The sequence below is a fragment of the Perognathus longimembris genome, chromosome 13 (assembly GCF_023159225.1).
Source record: "Perognathus longimembris pacificus isolate PPM17 chromosome 13, ASM2315922v1, whole genome shotgun sequence".
NCBI classification, from domain to species: Eukaryota; Metazoa; Chordata; class Mammalia; order Rodentia; family Heteromyidae; genus Perognathus; species Perognathus longimembris.
This window is the reverse complement of record NC_063173.1, coordinates 35,426,070-35,450,208: the sequence shown is the minus strand read 5'-3', so window position 1 is coordinate 35,450,208 and position 24,139 is coordinate 35,426,070. Positions and strand designations below refer to the sequence as shown.

General features: G+C 45.6%; 1 protein-coding gene across 6 annotated transcripts; it reads left to right on the top strand.

Annotated features, from left to right (window-relative positions):
- Positions 1–3,875: 3,875 nt before the first annotated feature.
- Pax6 (paired box 6) lies at positions 3,876–21,544 on the top strand. Of its 6 annotated transcripts, none has more exons than XM_048359832.1 (11): positions 3,876–3,933; positions 7,603–7,733; positions 8,514–8,555; positions 8,649–8,864; positions 9,577–9,742; positions 15,433–15,591; positions 16,202–16,284; positions 16,482–16,632; positions 16,733–16,848; positions 20,035–20,185; positions 20,739–21,544. In XM_048359832.1, exons 1-11 carry the CDS (start codon positions 3,924–3,926, stop codon positions 20,822–20,824), a joined length of 1,311 nt encoding a protein of 436 aa, XP_048215789.1. In that variant the 5' UTR covers positions 3,876–3,923; the 3' UTR covers positions 20,825–21,544. The 6 variants fall into 6 exon arrangements, with proteins under 6 accessions (XP_048215789.1, XP_048215790.1, XP_048215794.1 ...); XM_048359837.1 differs by having other exon boundaries at positions 3,924–3,933; positions 8,649–8,663; positions 20,739–21,144; XM_048359834.1 differs by having other exon boundaries at positions 3,924–3,933; positions 8,649–8,756; positions 20,739–21,144.
- Positions 21,545–24,139: the final 2,595 nt, after the last annotated feature.

Here is a 24,139-nt window from a genome sequence, read left to right as displayed (position 1 = left end):
GCTGAGACCTGCTGCAGCCGCTGCTTTGTGCAGCCGGGGCCCAGCCAGCGCGCAGAGAGCCGGCGCGGCGACGAAGCGCGCCGGGGGGGAGTCCGCTGGCCCCGCCGTCGCCCGCCCGCCCATCCTCCGGCTTTGTGCGGCGCTGGACCCTGGCGCAGAAAAGCCCTGGGCATCACCGTCGCCTCTGGGGCGATTGAACTCAGTCGGCGTGGCGGCCACAAGCTGGAGGCAGAAAGAAACTAGGAGCGAGCTCGAGCCGGTAAAGAAGCCTGCAGGCCGAGGCGGTGGGACGCACGCTCCGAGGGAGCTCGGAGCCCCGCGAACGGGAGGACTGTCAGCTCCCATCAAGCCCCCGGGCTCCCGCAACCAGCTTAACTTGAGCGAAGCTCGGGCTTGGAAACTCTCTGATCCTCGGCTTTGCCCCAACCCTCCTCCCCTCTCTGCGAAAGTTGGGGTGTTCCTTGTCACTGGTCCCTAGAGCTCAGTGGGTGTTTGTTTCCCCACATAGTGCTGCCATTTCAACAAGTTTCGAACTGGAAAGGTGGCTTTCTTTCTTTCTTCCTTTCTGCCTATCTGTCTTTCTTTCTCTCTTTTTCTCCTTTTCTTTCTTTCCTTCTTTTGTACTCTGAATCCCCTCATTTTTTTCCTTTTGTGTTGCCTTAAAAATATAAGAAAGCATTGGCTTTCCCTCTCATCTAATCACATCCTCTCCCAACTAATTAGTCTGAGTAATTTGAGAGTTTGGGGATTCTAGGACATGAGGAGGAAAAGTGTGTTTTCAAAGTTCATAAAGTTGTTGCCTTCTTTCCTGGTGCAGATTTTTCTCAGTCTCTCTGTGCTGCCACAATAGCCCTGAATTTTAGCAAGTGTAATTGGGGGGAAATGGAGTTGAATTTCAAGTGGAAATGCTTTCTTTTTCAAGTGCGAAAACCCTGCCCTTCAGTCATGATGGTTTCTGGAAAGTTTAAAAACAAAGTGATTGTGGTTTTCTTTTCTCTTTCTTTTTCTTTCTTGCTTTCCCAAGCTCTCTAAGCCATTTTGGATGTGTAGTTTGAACTTGAGAAGGTTTGAAGGGGGGGGGGGGGGGAACAGCAGAAAATGAAATGAAAAGCAAAGCACTCGGAAGCTGGCAAGTTAACCAAGGAGAAATAATAGTTGCTGCCATTGACATTCCTTTTTTTTTTTTTTAATAGCCGGTGACCTTTGCATATGTCTGAAGGCAATTTGATTAGTTATCTTATTTGGCCCTAGAGAATAAAAGTTTGTCATCCTAATTGCTAATTACTGGGGGAAGGGGTCGGAGCCCCGAAAATGAGTTTTCTCCTTCATCCCCGCTAAGGAGTTTGGAGGGGTGGATTTTGAGAATTAAGTCATTAAAACAACAGCAGCATTTAAAGCTGAAAGTTGTATTGGGGACAGGGAGTGGGGTCATAGCCCAGCGGCCTTTGTGGAGCATGCTGGTGGAGTATGAGATTTGTGAAGACTTCTTCAATCTGAATCTGGGTCTTTTGCCCTTACCAAAGCCACACAAAGCCCCAGATTGGGTTGGAAGACTTAGGCTTGGGCTAGGGGTGTCTGGTGGCACCAAGAACAGGACTGGACTGCTTCCGGGTGTCAGTGTACCTTGCTTCCCGAGTTACTTTTGCACTAAGTGTTAACGATTACTTAAGTAATTAGATAGCTTCTTAGCCAAGTGGGGGGTGGGGATGGAGGAGAACCGGAACTTGAAATGCTATCACCTTCTCAGCTGCTTCGAAAATTAATCAGTGAGGCCATTCAAGGATCAGCTAGACTTTTTAAAAAATTGTATCAAGAAGGTACCAGCTAGGTTGAGGGCAAGCAGTTGTGATGGTATGGGGGTGGATTTATAGAGAGGAGTTCAGAAAGTTTTGCCCCTCCAATTGGAATTCACCTCCCTCTGTCCCCCCACCTGCTACTTTTTGCTACTTGAGTTCTACACTTAGGGAAAAGTACATTCTAGCCAGAGTTAGGTGTATGCTTGGGCTTGGCAGGGCTGTAGATTCTAGGACTGAGACGGAGGGGGGCATAGGGTGTGAACATAGAGGTTACACTTTGTGGGGGGCCACTGTTTGCCATGCCACAATCAGATGCTGAGAAAAAGTCATCTTAGCAGGTTCATTTTTATGAATTTAAGCAGTCTCCCAGCTAGTTACAAATGGAACCAGAAAAGGCCTTGGAGAGGAAAATGTGCTTCTTGGAATTCTTAACTAATAAGCAGGCAAAATTAATAAGCATTACAAGCAAAATAGGTAAAAGAATGCTTTTAAAAAATAGATGATGCTGTCAGTATTTCATTATTTTAGCTCTTTATTTTTTCTTTTTTTCTTTTTTGGCCAAACCTCTTGAATGGACTCTTTATTGTAACTCTCCCTCCCCAATTGAGCTCCCCACAGTGCCCTTGTATTTTTTTACAGCCCCTAACAACTCACACCAGTAACACAATTACCTCCAGAAATTTATAACAAGAAATTACTTTTCTATTTTCTCTATCCTCCCCCAAGAACCTTCTTTAAGGAAAGATAGGGAGGGGTGGTAGTAGGAGAGCTTTGGGGAACCTGCACTGGGTCAGGACTATGAAGTGAGAAGAATCCCTCCCTCCATTCCCTTTGTGAGTTAGTGAGTTGTTGGTACATTTGGTTGGAAGCTGTGTTGCTGGTTAGGGAGTCTGGGTTTTGTTCTTTGGATTGGGAAAGCCAGAGAATAGAAGCCATTGTTCACCGTCTGTAGGCTTTGTGGACCATGCTCACCCCCTCCTGTTTGTACTTTTAAAGCAGTGATGCGAGGTGGGCAGCGTGTGTCACAGTACAGTAAAAAGAAGGGAGATCTAAACACTAAAAGAGAACTTAATCACAATAAATTGTGTTTGAGGGAAAAAAGTTGGGCTCACTACTGGTAGAGTCTCAGAGGGGTTGGGAATGAAGTACAGAGGAGGTTTAACCGGGAAGGAAAATCAGATAGTTGGATTCTGGGACCTGGGACAACTGAGGGGGTGAATTCTTTACAGACAGAGGGGTATGCACCAGCAGCTCTCTCAGATGGCTCAAACCTGTGCCCTCAGGAACCATCAAGTTCTTGGAGGTTTCCTCTTTACCTCTAAACTTCAGGTATTATGCCTTTCCACTCTCTCAGTTTTTAGCACTATTCCATTTCCATGGTTTCCATGGCCTTCCCTTCCACTCTCCCTCTCCCTGGTTCTTGATACTTTTTACAAAAATGGAACCGTAGCTGATTAGACTCTCAAGCTAGGCCAAAGCAGCCTTTTCTAAAGGGTGGGATTGATGGCTAGGGGAGAGGCTGCTGGGAATTTGGGTGTGATGCTGGCATTCTTGGCAGAGTGATTGAGCTCTAACCCATCTACCTGTGCTTCCCAATCAGTTTGACACCTCTCTATCTCTCTCCTCTCTTTCCCTCTGTTTTGTCTTAGGAGGAAGACTTTAACTAGGGCTGTGCAGATGTGTGAGGCCTTTTATAAGAGTGGACAGACATCAAGATTTCAGGCAAGTTCTGCATTGCTTCTCTAAGAATGGAAACAAACTATTCCAGAATACTTTCTCATTATAGTACAGATGGGGGGAAAATCAAAATCGGGTCATCGTTTCTTCTGATTAAAAGATTAACTAGTAAAGGATTTGGGAAGGGGCAGGAATCTTGGAACATTGTTATTTGAAGGCTGAAGGGTAGATTTTGGTATGCACTGGAGAGCAGATCTGGATGACCCTGTGATCGCCCCAAGTGGTTGAATAGACCAATTTCTTTAAAGAGAAAGACTTTCCCCATCCTGCCCCAGGTCCTTAGTGGGAATCTAGCCTACCTGGTGCACTGGAGATTAACTTCTTTTTTCTTGCTAACAGAGCCCCATATTCGAGCGTCGTGGGATTCTGAAGCCCCCAACCAGCGCCAGTATGCAGAACAGTAAGTGTTGCGGTCATTTGCGGACTTCGGGGCTGGAGCGGGAACCAGCCCGGGTCCGGGAGGACTCAGAGGCTCTAGGCAACCGAGGCAACCAGAGCTGGTCAGGCCACCTGGCGGGAGTGGGGGGGGGTGCGCGGGGAGAGAACCCCTGGATCTGCCGTGGCTTCTTCACTCCCCGGTGCCAAGTAGCCCGGGAGGGGAGGACATTTGCTTTGCTTTGCTTGATTCTGGAAACCCAAGGGCTGCGCCCAACAGAAACAACCCAAGTTTTCCGTGCTGCGGTAGAGAAACTCCATTCCCCCCACCCCAATCCTGTAACTCACACCCCCCTCCCCGCCCCTGCCCGGGCTCTGACCCCAGGGAGAGGGGCTGGGCTGGGTAGGGCGGGGCAAAGGCTTCTGGTTGTTCTGAGAGAAGGAGGCCCCTTTGGGTTTAACCAAGACTGAATGTCTCCACAGACAAGGCCAGGTGGGGGCTTCCCTCCCCTAGTCACCCTCAGCTCCTCCCCTCTCCATCCCAGCTATAAGCCTTGGAGGAAAGCGAGCCCCCAGGCCTGAAGTTGGGTAGGGCTGGTAAACAGCACTGCAGAAATTGTTTCAGGGGTAGGGCTGAGAGCAGGGTTTACTGGATGTGGGAAAAGTGTGGAGGCTGTGTCAAGAGTTGGAAATGCCCTTCTCTGCATGGATCCCGGGGGTCCCAGACCCAGAGGTGCCTTTGATATTTCCGTGTCTGTCCTCTTTCCTCTGCCTAGGCCATTTGGGCACCATCCACCTTCCTGCTCCGTCTGTAGGTGCTGGTGCTTGTCAGGGTTAGGCCTGTTAGTCTGAAGGCCCCGTGAAACTAGGCTGGCTTGAAGTTTGGAATCTGTACACGGCTTAGGTTCCACTTGAAGTGTGGAAAGGCCTAGGCCTTCTTAGTGGCCTGTCTTTAAGAGGGTCTCCCTCAGTTCTGGTAGAGTTACTTGTCCCCTACTGCTCGAGGGTTGGTAGGCACAAAGGGAAGGGAAGGGCACAAAGGTAAAGCCTTGAGGCAAGTTTTTGCAGAACCTTCCAGACCCCAGGGCTTGCCAGGATCCCCTCCTCTCCATCATGAGACCAATGCCTTTCCTTTGCCCACCCCACCGGTGACTAGATTCTCCCCCTGGAGCTCAGACTTCCTTAGCAGCAGACTAGGTGGGTCCAGGCGCTGAGCCCTGAGCATTTACCACTGAGGTCTGGCTGGCAAATCCCGAGGGCCACAGGGTCACAGGCCAGCCTGCAGGGCTTTGTGTCGTTCATTCCCCGGGTGTGCAGGAGGACCAGAGCATCCAAATTGACACCATATGTTTTCCTATTAGATGCTTCGCGTTGAATTCTAGGCGCATAATCATCGCCACTGGGCGAGAGTGCCAGCAGTCCCTAGGGAAGAGACACAATGATTGAGGCTTAACCTGGGAGGAGAATTTAGAGCCGGCCTTCCTCTCTGCCATTTCGATGCAGGCAGAGGCGTTCTGGTTCTCAGTGTCTCCTGGGCCAACACTGGCAGCTATAGTGGCTGTTGTGGCGATCACGTTATTATAGTGGCTGTTGTGGCGATCACATTATATTATTATTATTATTATTATTATTATTATTATTGCAATAGAGGAGAGGAGGAAAGTCTAAGATTAGGCGGCCTTGCACGCTTCTGCTGGCTTTCGGCTTTCAGCTTTTCTTGTAGGCTGGGAATTGCACGGACTATGTGTAGAGTTTGGAAAGTCCTCTCCATCTCTCTGGGCCAGCCCTTCTTTCTCTGGAAGGCTTCTGTGACCAGAGGTGAGGCTCTGTAGCTGGAGCAGTTCTAGGAGACTTGGGAGACCAAGGAAGGCAAGGAAGGGAATTTAGGAGAAACCAGAAGCCCAGCAAAGGCCTTGCTCTGTAGGCAAGCTCTGTCCTCGATGTGTCCTGGCTTGCGCTTGCCCTGGCCGGAGCCTAGATCCCCAAAGGCCTGTCACTTCTCATCCAGTTGAAGCTCTGGGTCACCCTCCCTTAGTGAGCTCCCCCCCAACAGCCCTAAGCTTGGGCTACCCTGAAAACGCTGTTCCCCTCGAAGGGGAAACGAGTGCAGTTCAATCTTGTCTGAGTGATCTACAAATAAGGACGGAAAGGGTCGTTTTATCACGGTCCCGTTTGTCGTGACGATGCAATTTCCCGGAGCGGAGCACTGTCACAAAGTGACAAGGCTGCCACAAGCGCCCCGACTGATCTTTTCATTTAGCCTTCCATGCATGATCCGGAGCGACTTCCGCTATTTCCAGAAATTAAGCTCAAACTTGACGTGCAGCTAGTTTTATTTTAAAGACAAATGTCAGAGAGGCTCATCATATTTTCCCCCCTCTTCTATATTTGGAGCTTATTTATTGCTAAGAAGCTCAGGCTCCTGGAGTCAATTTATCAGGAGGCTCCAAGGAGGAGAGAGGAAAAGAGAGAAGAGAGAAGAGACGCAGGAAGCCACATCTTCTCCTGGGAGGGCTGCTTGCTAGAGTCGGGGCTGAAGGTTGGAGAATTTTGAGGAAGTGGAAATTTATTTGTATGTCTGTGGTTCTCGGGGGGGGGGGGGGGTATAGAAGTGCTCACTGCCTTGCCCTGTTTTCTAAGACCAGACAATGGGGTGAGGTTGTGAGATACAAGATACAGATAGGATTCAGACACTATGATAGGGTTCCCCCTTTTCTTTTCTGTCTTTTTTTAATTTTAACCGTATCTGTGTCCTTGGCTGAAGGGAGGGTGGGGAGTTCAGCTGTGAAAGTAAAGCGAGCATGCATGTTGGTATTGGGTGAGAAATCTCCTCACTCTTCGCACTACTTGCGGCTAGAGCAGGGTTCTGCTGGGTCCGGGTTCTGACCCTAAGTGCCTGAAAGTGGAGGCATAGAAACCCAGCGAAGCTACAGATTTGTTGCTTTGGTTCTTCTCTACTCTCTTTTCCTTTCCCTCCTATTTAAAAAATATTAAAAGCAATATTCAAAGGGGGTGCCTTTGTGGGAGTTTTGATCATAATGCAAATGTTTCAGGATGTTAATGTTCAAGAGTGTGCAAGGCTGTGGGGTTTGCTTTCACTGCTCCAACACTGCAGAGGCTTGAGTGTGGCTTCTATCCAACCTAGGTTTGAAGACACACATGACGATTATTGAGAAGAAACATTTAGAGCCAGTTGTTTGCACTTCGTGAGTTGCAAGGCAGCTGGGTCGTGTGTGAGGAGGCTGGGAACACTTCTGGTGTGTTGTCGGTAGTAATGTTCTTGTTGGTTGTCCTGGGGCTGACTCTAGAGCTTCAGCAATCCAGGCAGCAGGAGGAGAATGTATGTGGGGCCTGGCTGTCAGTGCTCTGCTGGGCTGGTGGTCCTATTGTTATGGGTGCTTTGATCTATACCAAGGACCTGGTTGCTGAGGTTGGCACAGGTTGGCAGGGAGCTAAGGATGTATTGTGGTTCTCTCTCTCTCTCTCTCTCTCTCTCTCTCTCTCTCTCTCTCTCTCTCCTCCTTCTTGTTCTTCTTCTTCTTCTTCCTCCTCCTCCTCCTCTTTTTCTTCCTCTCCTTCTCCTACCCCTCTTCCTCCTCCTCCTTCAATCCACTCTTCCTCCACTTCTTCCTTTTCCCTCTGATCTGCTGTCCTCTCCTCTCCTCTTTTCTTTCCTCTTCCCCCCTTTCCTCAGGTCACAGCGGAGTGAATCAGCTCGGTGGTGTATTTGTCAACGGGAGGCCACTGCCGGACTCCACCCGGCAGAAGATCGTAGAGCTAGCTCACAGCGGGGCCCGGCCGTGCGACATTTCCCGAATTCTGCAGGTGATCCTCCCGGCGCGCCGCCCCATCCGCCGCCCCCCTGCGGCCCTCCACTCTCAGCGCCCTCTCTTCATTTCTTACTGTAAACTCTGCTAATAATGGACCCCCACCTTTACCTATTGGGCCCAGTTCCCACCCCCATTCCCGTGTCTTCCCGCTTTCCCCTCTCCTTCCACCATCCTTCCCTACCTCTTTCAACCTGAGTCAGCTACATAAGATAATTCATCTGCTTAAGAAAAAAAATGTGTGTGAAGTTAAAAAATCTTTTCTCTTTTTATTTGATAAAGACATACATTTATTGTAGGAGCAGTTTATGAACTGTAATGAGCTGAGTTACATAAACTGGCCTAATTTAATTCTCCTCTCCCATCCCCCACTCACGTTAGATTTTGATAGATTTGTTTGCATTCTTCATGCATACAAAGAATATATGTTGATTTTAAAAAGCAAATGCTATTTACCCCTCTCGAATTCACAATCATTTGGGCATACTTTTAAGGGAAAATGTAAAAATCCAGTTAACTTTCCCCCATTGTTCTTGAAGACACGATGCCACTTTTAGCAAATCAGCACACTACAAAAATTAACTTGACTTCGTTTTGATGCATCTTCAGGCAGTGTTTAGGAAAAAACAGTTATTTAAATTTTTTAAAATTATTTTTTATTTCAAACTGTTTGAAATATCATCATATTTGTAGTTTTTAGGGCTACAAATGTAATTTTAAGAAAAAAGCTCTCTACAGTAAGTTCTCATACCATTGAAGGTATATTTTTGTGTTATAGACCCATGCAGATGCAAAAGTCCACGTGCTGGACAATCAAAACGTAAGCTTGTCATTGTTTAATGCATACTTAAACAATTTTATTTTTGTCTTGAAATCATTAATAATGTGGTTTTCTGTCCACTTCCCCATGCAGGTGTCCAACGGATGTGTGAGTAAAATTCTGGGCAGGTATTACGAGACTGGCTCCATCAGACCCAGGGCAATCGGTGGTAGTAAACCGAGAGTAGCCACTCCAGAAGTTGTAAGCAAAATAGCCCAGTATAAACGGGAGTGCCCGTCCATCTTTGCTTGGGAAATCCGAGACAGATTATTGTCCGAGGGGGTCTGTACCAACGATAACATACCAAGTGTAAGTTCCCTGAGAACATTTGCCTTCACTACACTAAGATCAACACTGCTGTCTTCCTCTCCTTTTTACCACCTCTTCCCTCTCCGTGTCTCTTCATTACTGTCCCTTCCCTGATTCACAAGTGTTCTCTTTATTTGGCAGATATTGAGAGGAATGCCCTGACTTTTTGTCTGGGATATGGGAGTCAAGTGTAGAGAGTCATTCTTTTCATTTGCATGCTACAAACTGAAGGGGAAATACACTTGAGTCAAGAAGGGAAATAAAAATGAAAAACCGCCTCTTATTCCCTACAAGTGCACCTGCCTGAGTCGTCTTTCAGGCAGTGTACAAGTAGCTCGGCTCTAATATAAAACCCACCAAATAAAATGAAAGCAATTTCTAAACTAAGTCTAAATCTTTTATCAGGAAGTCTTTAAACAAAGAAAACAATCCTCTGAGTTAGGTCATCAAAGACACCTAGAGAATGTGAAGTGGCCCTCCTTAAAGCCCCCCAATTTCGTACCCAACTCAATTTCCATGCCCCAAATGATGATTGTCATTCTTTTCATGAAGTAGCTTCAAAGACACTCTGGGGGGGGGGGCTGGGAGCTTTGTAATGTGTTGAGAGTCATTCTTTTAAGTGTTGGGTGATCTAAGATGGGACATAAGATGGTTGGGGTGATTGCATCTTCAGGAGACGCTACCATTTGGCTTGATTTGGTTTGCTTTGCAGGTGTCATCAATAAACAGAGTTCTTCGCAACCTGGCTAGCGAAAAGCAACAGATGGGCGCAGACGGCATGTATGATAAGCTAAGGATGTTGAATGGACAGCCCGGAAGCTGGGGCACCCGCCCTGGTTGGTATCCCGGGACTTCGGTGCCAGGGCAACCTACACAAGGTAATCCTACACAAGCCATCCTTCCCACTCTCCATGCCTGTCCTCTCCTGCTCCAACCTTTTTCTGTTCTGGGCTTCTGTACCTGGAACACATAGTAAAGGGATTGCATCAGATAGCCTTGGTCACCTTGCACTGTATGTAGGTGTTATTAGTTAAACCATCTTGTTGACCTTAAGGGTGTGTGTGTGTGTGTGTGTGTGTGTGTGTGTGTGTGTGTGTGTTTACTCATGGGTGGGAGTATGCGTAAGAGCAAAGCAGTGTGGTGCCCCCATTCAAATATGACATTACAATGCACGGAGAGCCCCCTTGCTGTAGAAATGTGACAAGTTAACACACTGACAGGCTGCGAGGTAAACATGATTGTATCATTTTGCCTTTTGCTGTAATTGGCAAATTATGTGATTATGAGTAGGGTGCAGAGGAAAGCCGAGTGAAGGACTGGGCCTGGGAAGTGGTGCTCTCTCAACTAAATCACCTTGGTCAACATCTCACCTACCCTCCCTCGGTGAAGCCCCCAGTTCTCACTCTCGGTGGGTGGCAACTAGTTAGAAGGGGTGGGGGTAGGTGAGGAGGCTGTGAACTAGACTGTGAGGTGCCCTATGGGCTCAGGGCTGGGAGAAGAGGTGGGATCTGTGAGAAAGGGTGGAGGGAGAGGAGCGGGTGGGGCTCGGGGCTACGTTGGCAATCTCCTCCCCTCCCCCCCCCCAACAAGTAGCTTGGTCAAGAATAGGAAACAGTTTACTAGGAAGATTAATCGGTATTTGTTGTCCTCATGACAAGGAGATAATATGCGGGATAATGGGACGTGGCGTCTCACTCCTGGGAGCACTGCAGAGCTTGAGGGATCCGGGCCCAGGCTCCTGGGCGGGAGGGGGGGGGCGGTACGTTGGGACCGCGATGACCGCGTTGCTGCCCGTGCTTGTCCGCGAGTCCCCACATTCGGATCTCAGGTCCGTTCTGCGTGCCCCGCGCTTCCACGGAGCCAGGCTAGAGAAGGGAAAAAATCGGTAACAGTATGCGAAATATCTGGTACAAAGGATGCTTCTGTCACTCGCAAGAATTTGTTATGGGAACAATCGTGTCGCTCTGTAATTGCTCATTAGAGAACGTTTTGTTTCTCATTAAGGCGACATGAATAAGCGTCTAGTTGAAGGAGACAGCTGTAGAAATGTTCCACAAGAGACCTCTGGACACGATTCGGCACCAATTGCCAATTAGACATGTCAGTTTTAAGAGCAGAAAACAATATAGGACGGACACTGGGAAGATAGGGAGCAAAGCGCTCGGTCCCTGTTTCCCAGCGCGGCCTCTTGGCCGGTGGAGGCCTCGAGATGGGCCGGGTGCTCAGCTTTTCTGCACCACCGTGTCCACCGCTTGTGGACCTCGAACCTGTGGCTCCTGGGAGCGCAACACTGAGCTCACACTTGCCGGGACCAGCGAGTGATCTGGCCAGTTGTAGACAACCGTGATCGTAATTTGAAACAGTAGGATCCCCTGGACACACCTAAGTGATCGCTTGAACTTCACAACTCCATTCCTCCTATTTTAGCAATCTGAAATCCTACTGACCTCACCACTGAAGTCTTGCTCCAAAGATGTCTGGGGAAGGGCTCCCCGCCAGGCCTGGAAGAGTTGAGCCCACCGGCTTTCTGAAGCCAGGGCTCAGGTTTGCTGGGGTGGGGATGCACAGGGAATGGACACCCCCTTCTTGCTTCCTGGCTCCTGAACAGAAGTACCGGGAGTGGCTCCTGATGAGGGCAGATTTTCATCCAGGGGAGCTGGCAGGCGAGTAGCTGAAAGCCAAACCGAGAGGGCCTGGTGGTGACAGTTGGGGCGGGAGGTGGCGCTAATCCAGGAGTTCTTAAATTATACCAGTCTAGGTTCTAGAGAACACTGGGTCATCACCTGTCCGGGCGACCTGGCATCTCCAGGATCCGCCCGCCCCAACCCCCCCCACCTCCCCCAAGCACATTTCTCCCGCAGTCCCCCGGCCACAGCCCCTGCTGAGGTGGGAGGGCGCGTGGTCCCCAGCGAGCTTAGCAGAGTGGCGGGTGGGCTTGGGGGGCTGCGGCTTGGTGCTAAGAAGGTTCCCTTTCCTTTCTAGCCCCCCTTTCTCCACCCGGGGAAAGCCGATCTTAGGTTTTTAGAGTCCACGACTCCAAAAGCATACGGCGAGGTTAGGTCTTAGAGGGAGACAAATATGGTTTCCATCTGATCAATGCTAAGCGGCGGTGAATAAAATCGTGACGACTTGGGCTGACAACAAGAGACAACTCTATCCAGCCCCAATTCTCCAGCGATTTGGTGGTTTGGGGGATCACCGAGACACTTTCTCTTATCTCCTCCTTCCCCCCCTCACCCCCCGCCCTTCATAATACCCGGGCCCTCTATAGGATTTAGTCAGTCTCTCTTTCAACAGATGCTACAATGTTTTGATCCGAGCTCCAGAGCTGAAAGGTGCCGCAACCGGGTTGCTATCTTTTCTTGCTTGTTTTCCGCCTCACTGATTTAGACACTAAGAAACTAAGGAATGATTTTATTTCCCAGAGTTCCCCCCCCCCCTCCTTCCAAGAAACAAATCCTATCCCCAGCGTCAGATGTTCCTGGGGCTGGGATAATGGGAGAGAGGCTTTCTCTGGCCTTCTAACGGATTAGGCTGGAAGGTGGACGGAGCCCATTGAAGCCCCCTTCTTTGCATAGCTGGGAGGGGGCTCCTTTTAAAGAAGATATCTTAATTGTCTACCACTTAGGGTCTACCGTGGGGGAATCAAGAGCTGACTTCTAGTTTTATTTTGTTAAAAGGGTGGAAGGTAAATCCACTGGAGGGTGAGTGGGGGAAATGAGAAGTAAAAAGTACCCAACCCAAGTGATTGTCTCACAGCCTAGCTGCAAATGGTTGTTAGTTTAAGTAGCAAAACACATTTTAAGAGGTGCACACTCTCCGGCAGTATGGGGGGATCTGGTAGCAATGGGTTTTCTCCTAGTTGGCTCTCATTGCACCATCTCTTTTTTGTCTTTAAATTTTGAAATCTAGTTCTCCAGTCCCAGGTGACTTCCTCCTTCTCTGAAATGTTTTCTGTACTTGAGACCCAGCAGGCATGTGTAAGAATGCATGTGATGTGCGTGTGCATATGTGTGTGTGAGAGAAAGAATATTCATTTAAACTTATACAAATTGATATGCTTTAAAATCAGGGGCATGTCAGAGAAGCAAGGAGGAGAGCAGAGAATGCTAACTGCAAGGGTCTTAGGAGGGAGACCTCAGCAGCTTTGTTGAATTGGCAAGGACTAATGTGACAGAAAAGGGGCTGGGTTCAGTCTTCCTAGAAGGCTGGGACCATCACTGGGCACTAGTGATTGTGTTCTCTCTCCTCCTGCCATGCAGCCTTCCCTCCACCCCCCCCCCCCCAGGTAGGATGGTCACTGTGTTTTTGCCAAAAGCAACAGCCCATGGACCTTTCTAGTTGGCAAAAAGAGCTCTTTCTAGTTTTCCTCATTCACTAAACCCTGAAGATAAAGGGAAAGGGAAGCGTTCTTCATTTCTTCCCCTGAAAAATACATGGCAACCTCACCCAGAAACTTGGGCAGTAAATTAGCACAGAGACTTGTGTCTGTACACGTGAGTCCAGCTTTGTCTCCCTCAGACAAGCTTCCCCCCCACCTTTCTAAAATAGTGCAAGATGACCCCAAATAACCAAGGTTTGTTTACTAAGACACACTCCCTCATCCTCTCTCTCTTTCTCTCTCTCCTCTTGTTCCTTCTCTCTTTGCATTCTTTTCTATCCTTTCTTGTTTTACCTTCTCAGCCTCTAGATCTTTGGAGAGACCCCTTTCTCCTTTTTCTCTGGTTCCTCCCCCACCCAGCTCCATCCTCTCCCCCCCTTCCCTCACTACCTCCTCTGCATCCTTCCTCTCTCTACCCGCCCCACAGACCCAGCCTGGGTCCTCCTCCACCCTTCTTACCTCCCTCCACCCCCTGCCCTGGCCCCCCATCTACTCTCCATCCCCCAGCCAAGCGCCCTAAATAGCACGGAGGCGCCCGCTCTTTGGACAGTGATTAATGATAGCAGAGCAGAGGGGTTAACACACTTCGCTGAAAAGTCTGTTGACTGGGCTTCTTGTTACACAATGTGGCCCGCTGCACGCCTCAAGAGAATCCTTTTGTTGTCCGTGCTCATTGTGGCCTCAAAATTCTGCCCACGAAAGTTTGCCAACGCTCCTGCCCCAGGAGTTTAATAGTTTCCCTTACTCGCAGGGCATTGTGTGGTGCTGAAAAGCAGCCCCTCGCTATTCAAGTGTTGGTGGTCATCTCAATAGTTCTCCAAGGGCCCATATGGTGGCCAGTGCCGATGAATCCGCCTGTTTAAATGGGGGAGAAAGTTTGGGTTTTAAAACATTTGAAAGTTCCTGAAAAGATCCCAGTAGATCCTGTCACAATTCCCTGAACTCTTTGAAGGCACTGCCTATTGTCTTCTGGTTATAAATGATATTCCTGGCCATGTCGATTCCCACCATGGCTTCCTAGCAGGGGCCCTTCCCCACCCCCACCCCAACTGGCCAAGTTAGGAAGGGGGAGGCGGTGGTCCCTGTTGCTGTTCCTTGGAGGATTCAGGACTCACAACTTAGCACCCACTCTACCATGGCCCCAAAGCTTAGCCAGGGCCTGATTCCTTCCCACCCGGTAAACTGGAGCCTGGCAGGCAAGGTGTGAGGCAGAGACAGCTAGCCCAAGTGCATATCTCGCCCTCCAAGCAGCAAAGGAAAACAATAAAACTTTCTCCTGTTTAATGATAGAAATTACATTAAAAGTGGTGGAATGCCCTAATTAAAAATGTACCACTTAAATGATATGCCAAGGATTCAGCTGCAGCATAGCATATTTAGCTAGTTAGTGAACTCTCTACGATTTCTTTTTTAAAATTACACGTTAAAAATTTAAAAGAAATCTTACTTTTCTCTGGTGCAACACATTACAAAGAATGGACAGTCCTTTTATCTAAATATAAAATTCCATTTTCAGCAATTATAGCCTGTTCTTGGTGATGATATAATTACAGCTGTGCTCGTAATAGGTGTCAAGGCAAAGCGCACTCATACAATAGTTGAATAAAACTGCAGAACAATGCAAGCACTTCTAAATTCACAACCTTTAAAATGAAATTGACTGTGCAGAATTCAAATAAAAACTAGATAAATATTTTTTTTAAAGATTACAAGCTTGGTTTGGTTTCTTAATAGCATTTTCTACAAACCTATCAACATCTAATTGATTCGATAGGAATTACTGATTATAGATCAGCTGAAATCTTGAACATCCTCTTCTATTTTCCCAACACAGCTATAGGTAAATACATTCTGTAGAGGAAGGGAATGGGATGAGTGAGGCATTTGAAGATTCAGGCTTACCTATGAAAGATCGTTTTGATCAGAAACTTCAGTTTCTGCTTTGTCAGAGAAATGTCACTTAGTGAATATGTGGTTATCTTGATAAAAACAGAAAGAAAGGGGATTATGATCTGGTAATCACTTTGATCAATGTTTTTTCATTAAAAGAAGGCTGACCATTACCATGGGAGCATTTCAGTGACACTTAGATTATCTTGTTCTTGGAGTTTATAACTACATCAAGCCCCTTTCGGTGGCTTCAAGTGATTCCACATTTCTCTTACTGTCCTGTTCTTTTTGTTCCAGATGGCTGCCAGCAACAGGAAGGAGGGGGAGAGAATACCAACTCCATCAGTTCCAATGGAGAGGATTCAGATGAGGCTCAAATGCGCCTTCAGCTGAAGCGGAAGCTGCAGAGAAATAGAACATCCTTTACCCAAGAGCAGATTGAGGCTCTGGAGAAAGGTGATGGAGTTTTCAAAGTAGAGAGGCAGTAAATCAAAGTAAATGCCACATCATCTGTACAAAGAGCTAAATTTAGCCAAGGCCCATTGCAGAGAGGACTGAACAATTTCTTCTCCTTCTCCTCCTCCTCCTCCTTCCTCCTCCTCCTCCTCCTCCTCCTCCTCCTCCTCCTCCTCCTCCTCCTCCTCCTCCTCCCCCTCCTCCTCCTCCTCTTCTTCTTCTTCTTCCTCTTCTTCTTCTTCTTCTTCTTCTTCTTCTTCTTCTTCTTTTCCATTTTGTCTTTTTTCCACCCTCCCTCTGGGCATCTTTTCAGGGTATTTAGGTGTTTGTTTTCTTTCTTCTTTTCATATGCAAGTGACTCAAAGGCTGAAAGTCTGAATTAGAAAGGAAAAATGATGATTTGGCTATTTCAGGTCAAAGACAGAGCCAGAGATCTTGTCATTGAATATCATTCCAAACAAAATCTTAAGGTGATTCTGGTGGGAAGGTTCTTCAAAGTACAGTTAATGCAATGATGAGGAATTAGTTGGAGGTAATAGGATCAAGAGAGCTTGGTCCATGCGTTTTATGTAGTTCAGCCACAGTGTATCAAATCAATTTATTCTTTCAGAGTTTGAGAGAACCCATTATCCAGATGTGTTTGCCCGGGAAAGACTAGCAGCCAAAATAGATCTACCTGAAGCAAGAATACAGGTACCCAGGGATCATGTGTTCTTTATGATCATATGTTCTTTGTGTTTCTACACACAAATATGCTTCCTTTACATACCTAATACCAAGTTTGGTCTGCTAATACTTTACTGCCATGGCCCAGGAGGGTAGCAGTAGAGGTAACGGGTGGGCTTGGGGTGGGAGAAAACAGAGGACTAACCTAGTCCATAAATTTTTAGGTATGGTTTTCTAATCGAAGGGCCAAATGGAGAAGAGAAGAAAAACTACGGAACCAGAGAAGACAGGCTAGCAACACCCCTAGTCACATTCCTATCAGCAGTAGTTTCAGCACCAGTGTCTACCAACCGATTCCACAGCCCACCACACCTGGTAACTTGAAATACTAGCACTACCAAGAAATGTGCTTCAACCTCTTTGCTCTGGGCTCTGACTCTCACCAGGATGATCTGCCATTTCTCTCTCCCTGTAGTTTCCTCCTTCACATCTGGCTCTATGTTGGGCCGAACAGACACCGCCCTCACCAACACATACAGTGCTCTGCCACCCATGCCCAGCTTCACCATGGCTAACAACCTGCCTATGCAAGTAAGTGAGGCTGGCTGCCAGCTGCACAGAATGGGAGGAATGGGTAATGGGTCAGAAGTGAGGAGCGGGTAATGGGTCAGGGCCTGTAGACCTCATCGGCTGTGTTTTCCCTCTTGGGAGCCCTTCTCACAACAGTGATTAGTTTGACCAGTCAAGTCTGAGACAGTCAATGAAATCTCTTTTAGTTGATTGATTGATTGATTGATTCATGCACTTAAAAAACAAACACTGGACCTGTTCAGTCAAGTTAATCTGCCTTTTATCATCATGTTAGCTTGATAGTGTTGGTGGTAGTGAGGCGTGTTTTGTGTATCAATGAAACTTGTGGAAATAATGCTAGTGAATTATGAGATACTAAGAGGTTACTATTTAGACAATGTGTGTTCATGTTAGTGAATATCGAATACACATATGCATGCTGGGCATTATTTAGGACATTTGGGATAAACTGGTATGGAAGAAAAAAGAATGAGAAAGGAGGCTTATATTTACACAGGGAGTTAGTTTTAGCATGGTAGAAAAAACTTGTTTTCTCTCTCCATCTTAAAATAAAAATGTAAGAGAAAATATTTGCTGGAAATTTAATGTGACAGCTGTAATTTATGTGATAAGTTGGTGACAATCCTAGTTGATTGGAAACTTGATGTTATTTCCCTGGTGTTATAACCTGCCCTTGTTCTTAGCTCTGTCCCACATATTTATTAATCCTTATCTCACTAACATCTGTATTAGGCTAGTGCTTTGTGATGCAATGTGTACAGGGCAGGTTGAGTGTACGTGTATGAGACCTTTGTTTTGGGATGATTTCTTGGTGGGAAATTACAGATCTGTCTTCAGGTGGACCTTCTCCATACAGCAGCTCAATGGTGTGAGACTGGTCTCTTGAACCCCATTGGACATGGCTCTGGGGTTACATAGATTGTTCTGCATTGAACATATTTCATTGGTCTTTGAAATAAAATATCAGCAAAGTAAATGTTTCACAGTCTTCAGACTATAAGAATAGGTAGCTAATCAACTCTAGAAGAATTATTCAGACGTTTATTTTGATTGCATCTGGATATTGACCACAGTGCAATTGGTGAAATTAGGGGGTTAGCAGCTCATGCTTTAGTGTTGTTATAATTGCTGGAGAATTTTCCGGAAGTCAGGTTTCCTAGAGGAAGTGATTATGGGAGTTAGCAACAAGGGCTGGGAATGTGGCTTAGTAGAGTGCTTGCCTAGCATACATGAAGCCCTGGGTTCAATTTTTCAGTAGTACATAAACAGAAAAAGCCAGAAGTGGCACTATGGCTCAAGTGGTAGAGTGCTAGCCTTCCGCAAAAGAAGTTCAGGGACAGTGCCCAAGCCCTGAGTTTGAAGCCCCCAACTGGTAAAAAATAAAAATTAAAAATAATAGGAATTAGAAACAAATAAAAGTTGCAATTCTGACTTATGTTTTGTGATTCATATCATTTGCTTTTTCTTGGCCCTCTTTACTTGTTTGACTCTTGAGACCTTACAAAGGGCACTGAGTATCACATTCAGTTCTATATGTTGTAGTGACACCATGGTTTCTGTTAAGATGACAAAAATGTGTATTTGGGAAAAGTGTGAAACAGAACAGACATGGCTATGATATCAGGTCTCCCCTCCCCCCCCCGCATTCACATTGGTTTGTTGAGTCAGGTTACTTCAAACATTGACTTAAAACTGCCAGATGCCAGTGGCTTATGCCAGTGGCTACTCAAGAGGCTGAGATCTGAGGATCATGGTTAGGGTGAAAGCAAAAGTCCATGAAACTCTTTATTGCCAATTAACAATCAACAAAGGCTGGAAATGGAGCTGAGGCTTAAGTGGTAGAGTGCTAGCCTTGAGCAAAAAAGCTTAGTGACAGTGTCCAGCCCATGAGCGCAAGCCCCAGGACTAGCACCAAAAAAGAATCCAAACAAAATATTATGCGACTTCTATAGTTCAAAGAGGAGCTTTGTCTTGGCTATGTGTATTTTATTTTCTGTCGTTTTTGGGGAGGGACGGTTACAGTTTGAACTCAGAGCCCAACACTTGTTAGATGCTCTACCACTTGCGACCTGAGGCAAATCTTCAGTTTTGTGTGTGTGTTTGCACATGCATACCCATAACGGTCCTGGAGTTTGAACTCAAGGCCTGGATGCTATTGCTGAACTTTTGTGCTCAAGGCTAACTTTCATGACAGCTCCATTTCAGGCTTCTTGGTGATTAACTGGAGTTAAGAGTCTCATAGACTTTCCTGCTTGGGCTGGCTTTGAACTGTGATCCTCAGATCTCCACTTCCTGAGTAGCTAGGATTACAGGTGTGATTACAGGATTACTAGTGGTGCCAGCTCCCAGTTTTATTTATTTTTTACTTTATATATTTGTTTTGGATAGGGTGCTGAGTTTTTGCCCAGGCTAGTCTGGTCCATGATTCTCCAACTGATGCCTTCTCTGTATTGGGATTACAGGTATATCATTCCTGGATTGTTGATTGAGATAGTAGGCTTGAAAATTCCCCCACCCCCACCCCCAACACAGACTAGCCTTGAACTGTGACCGTCCCAATCTCTACCTCTTTAGTGGTTGATGTTATAGGCATGAACCATCTACATATTTCTTTTTTAGTTACCAGAAGGCTTTTAATCTCCTCAGTGCTACCATTCTGAGTTCCTAGAAGGTAACATCATTTTGTGGACAAAACTCAATCAGAGCTTTAGGACCAGTTAGGAAGTCATAGTTATTTCTCAGGATGAGGATGAGTTAGATTTAACCTGAGGTCATTACAGAGATGTCTTCTCAAAGAATTTTGAATCCTAAAAGTTCACTACAGTTTACCCAGTGCTCCTCCTACTGCTTGAGATCTCAGATTTGGGGGTCACAGGAGTCTTAATTTGTGTGGATTTGTGAGGAGAGGATCTATGCTTTACCTTGTGCTACATGTTCTCTAATGATGCCAACAGAGGTGAAGAGGAAAATGGATGAAGTCTTGTTAGTGTATATCAAATGGCTGAATTCGACGTTTAGTGCCTAGGCACCTTCACCCTGGCTGTGGCCTTGGGTTTATCATCTGGAAAATGCATGACAAGCATTCTTTGTGAGCAGACTTGTTGGCAGAACTCCTAGGGAAGGTTGAGCCTGGAGAAGTGGCTATGTGCTTGCTCAGTAACCACAGGTTTGCTTTTTTCCTCACAGCCCCCTGTCCCCAGCCAGACTTCCTCGTACTCTTGCATGCTGCCCACCAGTCCTTCAGTGAATGGGCGGAGTTACGATACATACACGCCGCCGCACATGCAGACACACATGACAAGTCAGCCCATGGGCACCTCGGGCACCACTTCCACAGGTGAGCACGGCTCTTGGGGGTGGGGTCCTGTGGAGCTTCTTTTGCCAGCTGGTCTCTCACATAGCACCCATAGTTTACTTACAAACCTCCTGGGTCTGCATACAAATAAGAGTATATTGAACTCTTTGCTTCCTTTGTCTCTGGGGAAGAAAACTGACTCAGAGAGTCTAGTTAGTAACTTGGCATAATATAGACAATAGTTGTCTTCTGAATGTGGTCATAGAAGTTGGGGGCTTTGGGAAGTTGTGGCCTTCTAGGCCCCCTCTGCCTCCCACTGTAACTGAACTATGTTTGTCTTTCTAACACTGTGGGTGAAATTCCAAACATGTATGTTTATAGATGTACTTTTCTTTTCTTTGTGGTGGGAGAACTTGGGAGTCAATAGTAATGTGCTGCTTTTCTTTATAATAGTTGAAATATTATTTTTAAAGTATGGTAAAATTTTTAAGGAGATATTAGAGGTTTTTTTTTTAAAAGAAAGTCTATACATTCATATTCCATGTCTGTCTCTTGAAGAGAAGATCTACATGTCTTTTCTTCCTTCCATTTCCAGGACTCATTTCCCCTGGAGTGTCAGTTCCAGTTCAAGTTCCCGGAAGTGAACCTGATATGTCCCAATATTGGCCAAGATTACAGTAAAAAACAAGACAGGAAATTGTTAATTTAGTCAGTGACTATGTGGACACAACAGTTGGGTGATCAGAAGATTAAGAAAAATGGGTGTTTATAAGCACTTCATTCTACAACTGTCCTGCATTGATTGGACGCCCGGGGATGGACTTGAAACAAAGACCGTTGCAGACAGAAGGCACAGTGTCAGTTGGAACAAATCTTCATTTTGGTATCCAAACTTTTATTCCTTTTATGTATTATTTGTAAATGGGCATTTGTATGTTATAATGAAAAAAAAAAGAACAACGTAGACTGGATGGATGTTTGATCTGTGTTGGTCATGAAGTTGTTTAAAGGAAAAAAAAAAGAAAACCATGATCAACAAGATTTGCCATGAATTTAAGAGTTTTATCAAGATATATTGAATACTTCTACCCATCTGCTCATAGTTTATGGACTGACGTTCCAAGTTTGTATCATTCCTTTGCATATAATTAAACCTGGAACAACATGCACTAGATTTATGTAAGAAATATCTGTTGGTTTTTCCAAAGGTTGTTAACAAATGAAGTTTATGTGCAAAAAAAAGGGTAAGATATAAATTCAAGGAAGAAAAAAGTTGATAGCTAAAAGGTAGAGTGTGTCTTCGATATAATCCAATTTGTTTTATGTCAAAATGTAAGTATTTGTCTTCCCTAGAAATCCCAGAATGATTTCTATAATAAAGTTAATTTCATTTATATTTGACAAGAATACTCTATAGATGTTTTATACACATTTTCATTCAATCATACGTTTCTTTTTGGCCAGCAAAAGTTAATTGTTCTTAGATATAGTTGTATTATTGTTCACGAGTCCAATCATTTTGTGCATCTAGAATCACTCCTAATCAATTAAAAGTGCTTGCAAGAGTTTTAAACTTAAGTGTTTTGAAGTTGTTCACAACTACATATCAAAATTAACCATTGTTGATTGTAAAAACCATGCCAAAGCCTTTGTATTTCCTTTATTATACTATTTTCTTTTTAACCTTATAGTGTGGTGTTACAAATTTTGTTTCCATTTTAAATTAACATTCTAAACCAACAATTACTTTCCTACATACTCTATTTACACCCTGATGACCCTTAAAGAAGTAATTCTTACAGATATCCTAAATTGGAAATATGTTAGAAAAAAATTCCACTTTAAGCTGTGTGCAGATGTTCTGTGCCCATTTATGCCCACAGCTTGTACACAAAATGGTAAGGTTTCCTAGTTTAGCCATTTAATTCAAAGCCCCAAGTGCAGACATAATTTAGAAATGCAACAAGCTATTAACTAGGAATTGTGTTTTGAATTAGGGCCGGCATTTTCAATCTGGGCAGATTTCCATTGTCAGCCTCTTTGAACAATGATTTCACTGAAGTATATTCAAAAGTAGATTTCTTAAACAAGACTCTCTGAAAGCTGTTGCCTTTCTCAGATAGGCCCTCTCCCCTTTCTGTCTCTCTCCTTTTTGCACAAGAGGCATCATTTCCCATTGAACCACTACAGCTGTTCCCATTTGAATCTTGCTTTCTGTGCTGTTGTGGATGGTTGGAGGGTGGAGGGGGGATGTTGCATGTCAAGGAATAATGAGCACAGACACATCAACAGACAACAACAAAGAGGACTGTGACTGGCCGGTGGGAGTTAAAGGCCTTCAGTCATTGGCAGCTTAAGCCAAACATTCCCAAATCTATGAAGCAGGGCCCATTGTTGGTCAGTTGTTATTTGCAATGAAGCACAGATCTGATCATGTTTAAAGTGGCGGCATGCAGGGCAGGAGGGCTTGAGCCCAAGCAAAGGATGGAAAAAATAAGCCTTTGTTGGGTTAAAAAAAAAGGACTGTCTAAGACTGTTATTTCTGTCCATCCTATGCAACATCTAAGTCAATATAGATAAGTTTTCTTGTGCAAACTTCTGTAAAAAGGCTGGGAGTTATGGCATTCTGGATTAAAATGCCTGCACAAACAGAAACCTCTGGTGGGAAATCACACTGTTAAGGAATTGCACCCTGCATTTATTTATTATTTTTAAATTTACTTATCTATTTACTGTTAAATCTCTGAAGGTAAGTGATCAGAAATATAGACATTAACTGGAGGATTTAAACATAACCTTCTAGTTCATCCACTAATGTTTTCTAGTTGAGGAATTACTGGGAACAGACAATTGAGAGTCATCTCTCAGGGCTGTTATATAGTAATAATTATAGTAATAATTTTATTCCCTTCAGTGTTGCCTTGCATTTAGAGACACCTTCCTAAGTTGACTGTAGTTCTTGGGGTGTGTGTGTGTGTGTGTGTGTGTGTGTGTGTGTGTGTATTCTACTCAGCCTGCACTGCAGGCTGGCACGTACACACAGTTGGTATAGTCGTCCATGCAGACATTTCTACCTCCTGACATTTTGCAGTCTGCATTCCCCGAGGGACATGTGTTGAGGGAGCTGTCAGAAAAATGCTGTGTGAGAGGGTGTGCTGTAGCAGCAGCTGGCTGCCTGCTTCTTCCTCAAGAAGGGAGATTTTCCAACTGGTTATGATTTGGGCAGGGTCAGGCAGCCAGTGCAGGCCCATGGCTCTGCTGGGTAGAGATGACTGTGGAGAACTGGGTGTGGCATGGTGGGTAGAAGTGCTGGGAATGGGAGAGGGGGGCTGCCACAGAACTCAGTGCCTGCATGTGTGCACCTGAGCACGTACACATGTCCTCTGAGGGTCAGGACTGCCAGGGCACAGTGACATAGCCTGGTATAGTCTGAAGAAGGTGCTGCTCAGCTCTGGAAGCCCTCTGGTCCAGCAGGACAGGAACCACTGGTCTGCCTTCCGTGTCCACCCTTGGGAGAGGAGCTGCTCTTCCGACGGGAGCTCCAGGCCCACTGGGAACAGCATCGCAAGCATGGTGGTAGCAATGCTGGGAGTTGGCCTTTTCCTGACTGCTGTAAAAATTTACTTTTGCATATTTGTGGACCAAAAGAAATCTTCAAGGATATTGCGATTCTACTTATAGGATGAAAATATGCACATTTTTCCAAATTTGATTGGTTTAGGGGAAATCAGGTCAACAGACTTATAGTTGAATCACTCTAGGAAAAACATGCTTTTAACTGCAATACATTTCCAAGAATATTTCTCACTGAAGTTGTGGCCTCATGATATGGCTTAACAACTGGCCTCATGATATGGCTAATACAGCTATCTCTTCCTACTTTTAAAAATTATCATAACTAAGCTCCCTAAGACTATTTCTACAGTATTGAGATTCAGCATTGTTCTGAGTTTATTACCTTAGCATGGTCTTTAAATTCTTCATTTTTTTTCTGCT